General features: G+C 33.5%; 1 protein-coding gene across 1 annotated transcript; it reads left to right on the top strand.

Annotated features, from left to right (window-relative positions):
- The first annotated feature begins 2,616 nt into the window (after positions 1-2,616).
- Positions 2,617-12,913, top strand: LOC117345307. Its single transcript, XM_033908375.1, has 8 exons — positions 2,617-2,691; positions 5,535-5,718; positions 6,350-7,374; positions 8,648-8,815; positions 9,203-9,338; positions 9,652-10,101; positions 11,373-11,505; positions 12,205-12,913. The coding sequence occupies exons 2-8, from the start codon at positions 5,550-5,552 to the stop codon at positions 12,677-12,679; spliced, it is 2,556 nt and encodes an 851-aa protein (XP_033764266.1). The 5' UTR covers positions 2,617-2,691; positions 5,535-5,549; the 3' UTR covers positions 12,680-12,913.
- Positions 12,914-12,999: the final 86 nt, after the last annotated feature.

Genomic DNA, 12,999 nt, shown 5'->3' with positions numbered 1-12,999 from the left:
CTCGTTTGGAGACGTTAATCCCACTATTTAGCAGCCTTGATATATAAGGCAAAACATTCGTGACAGCGTTGGTGTGCAAACCTAATAATTTAAAAATACATTAATTTACTAATTTCATTGAGGATCAGACAAAGGGTACATATATAATATCAAAATCTGTACATTTGAAAATTAGATTTCTGTGTCTATCTGCGTTCAGATGAGCAATTTAAATATGTAAATGAGATATTATCTCCAATTTTCACTATTCGCTCATTCACTACATGTACGTTTAACAATAGATGATATCAGCGCTTATTTTACTTTTCTTAATTGAGAAAGTATCAGATTATTTTTCTACAAGTTTCATGCAATTTGTGCCGAAATACACACACACATATTTGAAAAAAAAAGAGTTTTTCTCGTTGTGTATAATTGTTATAATGGAATGAGTTGAATTATAATTCTATGTTGTATTGTGTTTCGGTATATTATCGTGATAACATATCTTATGTAAGATAATACATTTTAAGGGATAGGAGATCTAGCAATGCTATATAGTTTACATTCAGCACGTATCTGAATATAGCTGTTAGACTGTCTGACATGTGTAAAAGAGCTTTCAGACACCCCTTTTCTTCGTGGAATCAATTGAAAACTCTTACCTGAAATGGTTTTACATGTACGTCTAACTGCAAAAAAAGCTAATACGTGTACTTGAGACATATTTAAAAATATAATCTGTTTAGTATAAAAAAGATAATCTAAATTGTATAGAATAGATATGTATTGTAAAAGGGTATGGTAGATAAACAGAAGAAAATAAGGAGAATTTATAAAATAATTTGCTCTATTTTGAAGGTACAATACCAGCACGCCAAACCGGAATCAAGTTAATAATCATTTAGTAGAGTAAAGTTACAAAAAGATATTATTGAATTATTCTATTTTTTGCTTTTAATTTAAGTTTCCTATGTTTAGGACTTAACGTTTTTGTATCAAAGCTCATTTTAACTTATCGAAACACTTTTAAGTCTTTATCAAGTTTTTCGGCATAGCCGTATAATATTCTTTTTGGCCCCGGATATGACGCGACAGGTGGCGTTACTGGTCAAGATGAAGTATGTGATTGGTCAATATAGCGGTAAATGCAAAATGCAGAAATGCAGTTAAAAACGAAACAAAGTTAAGATTGAATGCAAGCTGAATAAGTGGATGTATCTTTTCAAATGATGCATTAATGAAATTATATTCCTGATTCAAATGTAGTTTTATTATCACCAAAAATGATTCAAGCTGATCTAATTTTGTTATCCGGGCTGAAACGCAATTGTTCGCTGATTTATTTCACCAGCAGTTTTACATTAAAACCACCAGCATTAAAACTATGCCGTTTATCTTTTATAAAGATATTTCTTGTTAAGTCTATAATAGTATATATATTTGGCATCTTTTTTGTTTGACAACTAATTTTGAAATTATTTGGATTTATTTTCATTTTCTCCATATTTTGTGTAAACCGTTGGATATCAAAACTAAGTTTTGTGTGCTATTTAGAATTTGCTTCAACCTCTCATATATCTTGCAAATTTTGTATATAAAATGAACAATTTGACATTGATCTTTTATGTCCTGAATGCTCTAAAATGTTAGCGTAAGCATTTTGCAATTCTGACAACCACCAGGGAGCTTTTTACATCAGGTGTACCATTTTGACCTGTTTCTGATGCTGGTGGTTCCTGCGGAGCGAGCTGAAATTTCTTCCAACGAAACAGGTCTTCGGATTTTTCTTTGTCCCACTTTAACCGACTAGACCGATTGATTGCGTTCCCTACCACGTGATGACTAGTTATATCAATTAGTGGGTTTGACTAGAACCATCACCTAGGGATAGCATTCATAGTTTGTGTATAGATAAGCTCATATAAATAACAGAGTTTTTTCTTTTTTTTTTTTTTTTTTTTTTCGTTTTTGTTGTTTTTTTGTGGGTTTTTTTTGTTTATTGAAAACTGATGTGTACGCAACTGCGTGTTTGCGTATAGGCAGCTACGCGCCTGAATACGACTGCATTTCGATCACGTATATAATTTTATTAATGTGTCATTTGAAATGATGCATCCACTTATTCAGCTTGCATATCTGCATTTTGCATTTACCGCTGCATTGACCAATCACATACTTCATCTTGACCAGTAACGCCACCTGTCGTGTCATTTCCGGGGACAAAAGAATATTATACGGCTATGCCAAAAAAGATAAACGGCATAGTTTTAATGTTGGTGGTTATAATATTAAACTGCTGGTGAAATAAATGAACGATCTAATGTATATGTATTTCAGCACAGATAACAAAATTATATCAGTTTGTATCATTTTTGGTGATAATACGACTGCATTTGAATCAGGAATATAATTTTATTAATGTGTCATTTGAAAAGATACATCCACTTATTTAGCTTGCATTCAATCTTAACTTTGTTTCGTTTTTAACTGCATATCTGCATTTTGCATCAGAGACGTGTATACTGATAAACACGTCTCTGACCGTAGCAACCAAGAGTCTTGAATAGAAGATTCGACAAGTAATCACCCCTTAGCTTGCGTCTCACACAGAGGGCGCTAAGTGTCGTTGTTTATCAAACGCGCGATAGAGTAACGAAACTCCTGCCCGGCTCGACATTGAAGAGTTTCAACTTGCGGGTTATAGTGGACGTAAGTTGATGACAGAAACCTTGTCATATTTCAGGACGATACAGATTTATTTAAAAACTTCCTAATGTGTCAATTTCTTGTATAGAGGATAGGAACGAGTCCGATATCATTGATACTGGAATCGCCGAATTCCCCTCCCCGGCAATCTCTTCGCTTGTTATCCGTAAATCATCAGGAACCCCTCTTCTGAATTTAAGAGTCTAGCGAATTATGTGAAATATCAAATGTCATATAATCAAAGACCCATTTTCCAAACTGTTCGATAATTTTAACTAGGGGGAAACTATAAAAATGCATTGATATTAGATTTCACCGTATCATTCGGAACTCCTCTGATTTCGCCGCTGGTATAGCACAGTGTGTTCTAGCCCAGTTTGCCAAAAATGTAAATGAACACTTCCTTCACATGTGTTAATTGAGATAAATATATACACAATGTAATATATAAACCATATAATATATAATTCTTTTTTTGTTTTGTTAGAAAACCCTTGGAACATCCTGATGAATTAACTGTCAGAGTGTTGATGCTCTGTACATACGTTGGCTACATCTAACTTGTTCCAGTAGTTCAATATCCTTGGCTTTATACGGACAAAGAACCCTTCTGGTTTTTGATAAATGATAAGTACAAAATACCTAGGGACATACATATATCTATATCAAAAACCAGAAGGGTTCTTTGTCCGTATAAAGCCAAGGATATTGAACTACTGGAACAAGTACAGAGGAGAGCAACCAATTAATTGCAAGATCATTTCAGGTTTCAAAGACTTGTCATATCCGGAAATTTTGGAGAAATTAATTCTCCCATCACTTCAATATCAAAGGAATATAGGATATATGATGAACGTATTCAAAATAGTTAATATAGAGTAACACAACTTTTTCCAGATAGATGATTCAATGAGAACCAGGGGACATTAAAAACAAAATATTTAAACCACTGTGTCAACTAGGTATTTGTAAACATTTTTTAGCAAAAGAATAATAGACTCCTGGAATAGTTTACCAGACAGTGCCATTGATGCAGATTCTGTGTTTGAATTTTTTTAGATAAACACAGTCTGTGTCCATCATATATGCTATTAAATGCTTTTTAAAACAATATAAATTATATTTGGAATCCATTACAACTGACATACATTATTGTGTTTGTGACAGCTGCCAGAGATTATGTTTAATTACCTTTTTTTTTGTTATACAATAGGTGTTGCCATGGTTTTTTTAATTCTATTGGCTATGAATAAAGATTACTTGACTTGACTTTGTATGGCAAGCCGTTTGGGTTTTTACCTATTAAATACAGATATCTGTATTCAAAATAAAGATATCATTATTAATATAAAAATTAAAGATATCTTTAGTTCAAATAGAGATATCTTTAATTTAAATAGAGATATCTTTAATTGAATTAGAGATATCTGTATTTGAATTAGAGATATCTCTATTTAAAATACAGATATCTCTAATTAAACACGAAATAGAGATATCTCTAATTCAAATACAGATATCTCTAATTCAATTAAAGATATCTTTATTTCAATTAGAGATATCTGCATTTCATTGTAAATAAAGATATCTGTATTTAGAATAAAGATATATTTAATTCAAATACAGATATCTCTAATTCAAATACAGATATCTCTAATTCAATTAAAGATATCTCTATTTCAAATACAGATATCTCTAATTGTTGTAGAAATACAGATATCTTTATTTTAAATACAGATATCTCTATTTGAATTAAAGATATCTTTATTTGACATGAAATAGAGATATCTGTATTTAACCATCAAATAGGAAAAACGACTGCTCCCTTGATTCTTCCTTTTGCGCATGACGGAAGTAAAGCAGTAGTGACGCAAAATGGCGGGAAATGCAGACCGTGTGCTGCTTTCAATGGTACTGCGTATAGCCGCAACAGTTCGCTCTATTTCCTGTAGAACAGTTGCCATGTTCTGTTCTTTAGAAATCCCCTCCAAGTAGCAAGTTTATCGGTTTAGACCTACATCTATCATGCATGCATATGGGATCCGGATAGTCCAATTTAATTGCAAGCATTTCGTTAACACTGATCAGGATTAGGGAGTAATCATTATTTTCTTTGTGTTTCAATATTAATCTTCGCACTGAGCAAACACGTGTAAATACAGATACCTTTAATTCAAATAGAGATATCCGTATTTGAAATAGAGATATCTGTATTGCAAAGTAATTGCAGATATTTCTTATTCAGTTAAAGATATCTTTATTTAAAATAAAGATATCTCTATTTAAAATAGAGATATCTTTAATTGAATTAGAGATATCTGTATTTGAATTAGAGATATCTGTATTTAAAATGTAGACATCTCTATTTAAACAAAATTAAAGATATCTATTTAAAAAAATAGGGATATCTTTAATTCAAATAGAGATATCTCTATTTTAAATAAAGATATCTTTAATTGGACAAGAATTAAAGATATCTCTATTTAAAATAAAGATATCTATAATTCAAATAGAGATATCTGAATTTGAAATAGAGATATCTGTAATTTAAAAGAAGATATCACTATTTTTTGTAGAAATAGAGATATCTGTATTTAAATTAGACATATCTTTATTTAAATAGAGATATCTTTATTTAAATTACAGATATCTCTAATTAAATAGAGATATCTTCATTTTAAATAGAGATATCTTTAATTAAATAGAGATATCTTCATTTCAATAGGTAAAAACCCAAACGGCTTGCCATAGACTTTGAGCCTGTATAAATATTCCATATTTTAGATTTGTGATATGAAACTGAAAGCCCTGATTATTAAAATGAATATGCCTTTTGTTTTATTCTATAGTTACATATCTGTGCCATGATGAGTACAGGTGAGCCATACACTCGACACAAGGTGTTTCCACCGCAACGCATGCACACAAGGTCAAGGTCAAACGTCAACAGAGAGACCATCACTGAAACTGTCAGATCCGGTGCCAGTATAAGCCAACAGCCTACACAACAGAAAAAAACAAATAGTACAAAGAGTAAGATCAGTATTGTTCTTTGTGTAGATTTGTACCTAAAAGTTAGAACATCAATACATGGTATACTTTATGTAATAGTCTGCTGAAATAAGCAGTCCATAATAGCTGGTCTAATACATTGTATATCACAGAAACATGTCTAGTCTTAAAAGCTTTAATAACCCAGAAATACTTATATATAAAGGTAATTTCTGGCTAGTTGTATCACTATAACACATAAGACTAGACATGTCCACGTGTTTATATACATGTATTATAGTATTAATATTTGTAGCAGTAGAACGTTTTATAGAGTTAAGGGCTACCAAATGCAAGTGTATTCAATTGCATGACCTTTACCCTTGAAAATAACAATTTATAGTGAATCATTTTGAGAATATGAATTATAAGTTCTAATCTTGTAACCGATCCCTTAATTTTTGCAATGAAATGTGTGCAGAATGCACACAATATCCGTAATAGATTTAGAAAAAAAGGTAAAATAAGAATATGAATTTATTTTAAACAGAGTATAATTTTGAAGAGGAAAACCTCGAAATTGATAATATTGCCATTGTGCTTATGTTAACAGAATAAGTATTGTTTGAATGATGTCCTGGTCTTGACAGCCATTCTTTTGGTTTTTTTACAGGTAAGATGTTTACATGTGATCAATGTGGAAATCCTTTTAAAACCTTAGGTGGCCTAAAGAGACACCAAGTCACTCATATCAAGAAAAAATCATACAGGAGCGGGAAGTGTCAGCAGATTTTTACTCTCAAAGACGAACTGGCACGGCATGTACATATGCATCATAACCCTAGTGAAAGCAATGATGTTTCTGTACAAAATACGGAGGCCATTCCCGTATACCTGATAGAATGTCCAAAACAAGAAGACAAGTCGGAAGATTTTCAGGATGATTTAGACGTATCAATTAAAAAACATGGAAACAAAAATTCTATACCTGAAGTTAAACTGGAACAAACAAGTAAGGAAAACTATTCTCTAGTGAATAATCTGTCACAGGGGAAGGAAGAAACAGAAGTAGTTTATGATGTACAGCAAGAATCTAGTATTGTAACTGAAATGAAATCTGACACACTGTTGGAACAGGTTCTAGAGCATATAACAAACGCTGAAGGTCAAGTATCAGAGGAGGTAATTGGAAACGAAATGGAGACACACCAGTCAAAGCAAAGCTTTGGTAAAAGTCAAGAATTTGCTGGCTCTGGTACAACAGAAAATGAGACATTCATTGTGGTAGAACATGGAAATGATATAACAGATCTACTACTCCAAGACGATTGTTTCAAACTTTCAAGCCAGTCAAGGTCGTCTGGTTCTCAAACAGCACATGAAAAGACCACATATATGGATATAAAACCAGGCATGTCACTTTTGCCCACAAATCAGCAAGATAGTGTACAAATTAGCAGTATTGATCAGTCGGTCAACAACAGTAAGGAGATGTTGACCAGTGGTCAAATGGTCAGTACTCCTATTCATAGCAATGTTACCTCTGGAATAACAACAATAGGCCATATAAAGCCAGCGTCTGGTCCGAATCATGTCCTAGGTGGAAACACAAAGCTGGCACAATTATCTGACAAACATGTCAGTATCAAGTCACATTTCTCCAAGGAAGATATTGATATGGAAGTCAGTGATGATCATGTAAGTATAAATACCTACATTTGTTTTAGTAATTCTAAGTTATGGAATGATATAAAACGTCCAATTTTACTTATAATACAAAAGATAACATATTGATGAGTAATAGTGGCAAGCATTATAAAATAATTAAAAATGAAAATTTACTGATTAATTTGTTCTCTCTGGCAATAACCATCTAGGGATTTGAAAAATGGCATCAAGCATTGGAGGATGTGAATAATTGTGTCATTGATGCAATTTTTCAAATCCCTGGATGGTGATTGACAGATCTGGAGAAGCCAAGCATGCTTGTGATGTGGTAGTACCTTTAGATACATTGTCATGCGTCGTCCCTCAATAAACAATTTACATTTTCAACTTTTTCTCAATAAACAGGAGGCCCAGGGTTATGATATTTGCCCAGTAGTATGCTGGGATGAAGAACTACCAAGTTATCTTGACCGACCTACTTTCAAGGTCACAGGAGTCAAATGTGGTCAAATCTTTAAATGACTTATAACTTTCAATATCCAAGATGCTCAGGGTCATGATATTTGTTCAGTTCTCAAAAATAAATACTGAGTTAAAGTCAAAAGTCAAGGTAATTAGAATTTAAGGTCAAGGTTAAATTGTATAGCTTTTCAATGATGAACTTTTTGTAATGACATAATAGAGCTAAGTTGGCTGTAATTAGTTGGGTCTACTGACCAAAAATCAAGATCACAGAGTCAAAGGTCAAGGTCAAATTTTGTTTGTGTTGATAAACATATTGTGATGACATTTTAAAGCAAAGTTTGAATTAAACATAAGTAAACTCATTATAGGTCAAGGTCACTGGGTCAAATGTGTTGGTCAGATTTGATCAAGCAAGTAGCTATATTCAACTGACCATATTACAATATCAAAGGTCAAGGTCATTTGGGTCCAAAGTTCAAGGAGAAATTGGATCTGTGACAGTAGCCCTGGGAGCTTCATGATTGCCTCATGCTACTTCCTTGCTACAATTGTACATATTCTATCAATTATAGATACATTATTAAATCATTGAATTTATTCTTTCAAGAGATTATGGTAAATACATATAATTCCTTTGATAAACTTAGTTTTAAAAAAATGGATAAATACCTTTTGAAAAAATACCCCATATGGTCACATTCATATATTTACAGATTTAGGTATTTGAAGCGTTTTGATTAGTCAATATTTACAGATTAAGGTATTGAAAAAATTTTGATTGGTCTTGCCACTAATCTTGAACACTAGTTGCTTTGATGGCCATATGAACTTATTTTAGGTCTTTGGTTTGGTGTCTGGTTTGGTCAAGTTCTGTCCAGATTTGAGTGAAACCGATTACACTGAAGTTGCCAAGGTAACAGGTGTTACAGTTATTATGCTTGACAAACAGAAGATTGTCGTCCATGGTTCCTGGAAAGCGCTCAACAGAGCTTACGCCATGATAGAGGTGAGTATAACCAGTTTTCTACTCCATAAACGTGTTATAATTCTACTAAGGTTCATTCATTAAAAACACCATGTTTATAAAAGGAACAAATAATAATGTGTCATGTAACTTCTGTTTGTTTCATTTTCCAATGCAATGTAACTAACTTATCTCATGAACTGTTGATATGGCAGCAGGGGCATTTGTGTCTTTCGAATATTTTTTAGTTTAACTTTCTCCATAATTTTCTCCTTTTATATGTTTCTGGGGATTTTAGATAAATCATATGGTTCAAGTCATTTAATATCTGTTTGTTATTCCAAGATTTGTTATCCAGTTTGTCAACTTTTGTCCTAAAAAACTGACATCAATAGATAATTGAAGATAAGTTGCAAGCTTTTATTTCAGAATTTACAAGTGGAAGCAAAAAAAGAAAGGTCATTGTTGGCATTACAAGAGGACTGTGTTGGAGTTAGCTCCCCTGTGGAATGTGTCGCTAATTCAACACCTGTAGAGTGTAATAACGAAGATCAACTGGAACAAAGTAAGAAATCAGGATTTTTCTTTTTTCTTTTTTGCTTTATTTGCTTTATTATTTGTCTGTCGGCAGCTTCCCCATTGTTACAATTTTTGCAGTTTATCATTCACTTAACATTTTGTTTGAATGCTGATAGTTTTCATGAATGTTCTGAAAATTGAAATATTTTCCCAATTGATTTTAAACTTAATTTAAGTCCCACTTTTGTCAAAAGACTGTCATTTAGTAGGAGCTTTTCTTTTTAAACAAATATTGTCTTCTTTTTTACTGGAGAATTAATTTTGTTGACATCTAATTGTCTATAATTTGTTTTTCAAAGATGGAGTAGAAACTAACGCCATGGTTACTAATGATTCAGACAATGAGGTTACCATAGAAACCAGTCATTCTGTGGACTTAGATAACTTAGACCCTTCTTCCATCATGGAACCAGACACATTCCTGTGTGACAAGTGTTCCAAACTTTTCTGGAGCAGACGTTCCCTCCAGGAACACATTGCTTTACGACACAGCGAGCACAAATGTAAGGTGTGTAGTAAAGTTTTCAGTGAGCGTCGATATCTACAGACACACCTTAAGAGACACGCAAACGTTCGTAACTACACATGTCCCATATGTGGATGGAAGTTTATGGAGCGTTTCAAGATGAAGTTACATATGGAATCTCACAAGGAACGAAAAGACCGTTGTCTGCCTTATAAATGTGCTATATGTGGTAATCAGTTTTATAACCGGGCTAGTTGGAGCGATCACCTTAACACACATACAGGTATGTACACACATATAGTCCCGTACTGGTGAAGCCAGGGGACTATAGTCCCGTACTGGTGAAGCCAAGGGACTATAGATTACATCTCTACGTCTATACATATGTATATATTGCCAAAGTTTGTCAGCACTCTAGTAGCTCTGAGTTCATTCCATGCTGTGTGTCTTCGGCAGTATGCTTCAGTGAGGTAGCACTATAAATCGGTATGAGTTCTGGCCTATCACAAGGAAACTTAACACAAACATACTGCAGCCTCCCGAAACACACATACGCACTCACCACACGCATGCATATCGCACACACAGGAGGCCGTCCTTAAATGACCTTAGCTGTTGATAGGACGTTTAAGAAATAAAACCAAACCAAACCTTGAGGGATTTTTATCAAATTTCACACCATATGATAAAGGACAACAATATCTTCCACATGGTCAAGTTTCAATGTTTTTTGGGTCAATGTCAAGGTCACTGTTAATATTCTTAGCGGTGGCTGGTAGGGAACATATATTGCTTTAGCAATGTTCAGTTTATTTGTTTTCATGGTGACCTGTTGTTTTCATTCTTCATGGTATTGGACACCTGTGGTTGGAGTAAGAAAGACACTTTCATTTTATATATTTACAAAAGTGTTGAAGTCATATCATCCTATTTTGAAGTTGTTTTCATTTCAATAATGCTACCTAGTATTACCAAATATTGTGGATGTCAGAATGAGGTTTAACCAAGTGGTCATAGTTTCATGGTTAAGTTCCCACAGTTTTACAAAGCATGTGAAGCAAAAAGGATGTATAGCAGTCTTGTTCAATAAAAGTGAAAAAAAGAATCTTGAAATAATTTTTTCAATACAATTGGAATATAAAATAACAAAGAATATTTTTTTCAATACAATTAGAATATAAAATAACACAGAAAACCATCAAATAGATATTAAGAAATTGTGATGAATGTAAATATGAAGATTAGAGGAAAATTATTTGAAGTCCAAATAGCAATAATCAAGAAAGTTCTGCAAGTGTTGGGAGCAGCCTTTGTTGAATATTTTAATAGGAAATGTAGCAGATAAGTAAAGAATTTGTGTAGAGGTCAGAGGTCAACCACATTGCCTGGTTTTGGTAGGCTGTTGGTGAAAGGCTACCATTAGTGATTAGATTTCCATTCGGATTCCTAAACCAAATATACCTAGTACAACAGTTCTTAGCATTGTTATACATGTTTACATATATTATAGTGGGTTTATTCTGTTACATTTTGGTATACATACTATATTTTCAGGAAACCGTCCATATTCCTGTATGCTGTGCAGTAATACCTTTGCACATCGTATTGGGCTGAAGCGACACATGATGACACATTTAAAAGAAAAACCTTATAAATGTGGCCAATGTGATAGAAGTTTCTCATTCAGGTAAAAGCCAGATTTATGATATGTCTATAAGAAAGATATTATTTCTGATCAACTTTTCCTTAAATTTTCCAAAATCACCAAATAGATATTGGTTTTCAGCACGTACCATTCTGTAGGGTAAGAGAAGTGTGCTTTATAATTTAAAAAATAACAAAAGCTTATCCTCATAAAAGCAATGAATTTAATTCATTCAAAAAATGATTAAATGTGTTAGCAGAAGTTATTAATGGCAGAATTAATAACCAAAACTCCTGCTATTCTTCCATGCAGAAAAATATATACTTTAGGTAGGCTTGTCAGACAGGTAGGTGTATTCTCTACAGGTAGGTTTGTCAGACAGGTAGGTTAATATTCTCTACAGGTAGGTTTGTCAAACAGATAAGCATATTCTTTACAGGTAGGTTTGTCAAACAGGTAAGCATATTCTCTACAGGTCTATGACTCAGGTGTGATAAAGGAACTTTCATTATCAGATAATGCAAAAAGTTTTTCAGTGGTTCAAATGTTTGCAGTTTTACAGTCAATTTCAAGCAGAAAGAAAGTTTTGTCGCAGAAATTATGAAACGGACCAAAATGTTTTCAAGTGAAGTTTTTGAGATTCATTTCTCATGATTTTTTCACAAATTATGAAAAATAGAGCGACTGAGCTTCTTGATGCGACAATGTTTACAGTAGTAATGATATTGTACATATTTACAGGAGTAAACTAACGGACCACATGACCATGCACACAGGGATCAGCAAGCACAAGTGCTCACATTGTGACCGGATATTTACAGCATCTTCTTCACTACGGCGACACATGGAACAATGTCCCTGTAAACCTCCAGGACCTGAGATTATTGAGCCGATTACCATGGCGATGGCTGTTGAAGGGCTCCAGGCTACAGACTCTGACACAATCTACATGTGTGGTATATGTGGGGAGACATTTGACTCGCTTCTCAAAGCAGAAAAACACACAATTGACCATGAACAAAGTGTTACCACTACAGAAACAGACAAGACTATTGTGATTCAAGAGGATAAGGAGTTTGCCTTAGCACATGATGTTGCTGTCATTAGTGAACCAGCAGTCACAGTAGCAGGAGACGGTGCACCAGTCGCAGCAACACAAATGTCAGTGAACCACACTCCTAGCATCACAAAAGTTGATGAACCACTGCCAAAGTAACACAAAAGTCAGTGAACCAATGTCATAGTAACACAAAAGTCAGTCAACCACTGTCCTAGTGACACAAAAGTTGATGAACCACTGTCATAGTAACACAAAAGTCAGTGAACCACTGTCCTAGTGACACAAAAGTTGATGAACCACTGTCATAATAACACAAAAGTCAGTGAACCACTGCCAAAGTAACACAAAAGTCAGTGAACCTCTGTCATAGTAACACAAAAGTTGATGAACCACTGCCAAAGTAACACAAAAGTCAGTGAACCACTGTCCTAGTAACACAAAAGTCAGTGAACCATTGTCATAGTAACACAAAAGAC

Source organism: Pecten maximus, chromosome 16 (assembly GCF_902652985.1).
Source record: "Pecten maximus chromosome 16, xPecMax1.1, whole genome shotgun sequence".
NCBI lineage: Eukaryota > Metazoa > Mollusca > Bivalvia > Pectinida > Pectinidae > Pecten > Pecten maximus.
Note: the sequence above shows the minus strand (reverse complement) of the source record. Positions and strands in the feature narration are given on the sequence as shown.

Bases quoted from the DNA above. Each gene is read 5' to 3' on its own strand.
- LOC117345307 (XM_033908375.1), top strand. From the start codon at position 5,550: ATGATGAGTACAGGTGAGCCATACACTCGACACAAGGTGTTTCCACCG. The intron at 7,375-8,647 runs GTAAGTATAAAT...AACTTATTTTAG, and splicing joins TGGAAGTCAGTGATGATCAT to GTCTTTGGTTTGGTGTCTGG. The intron at 9,339-9,651 runs GTAAGAAATCAG...TGTTTTTCAAAG, and splicing joins CGAAGATCAACTGGAACAAA to ATGGAGTAGAAACTAACGCC.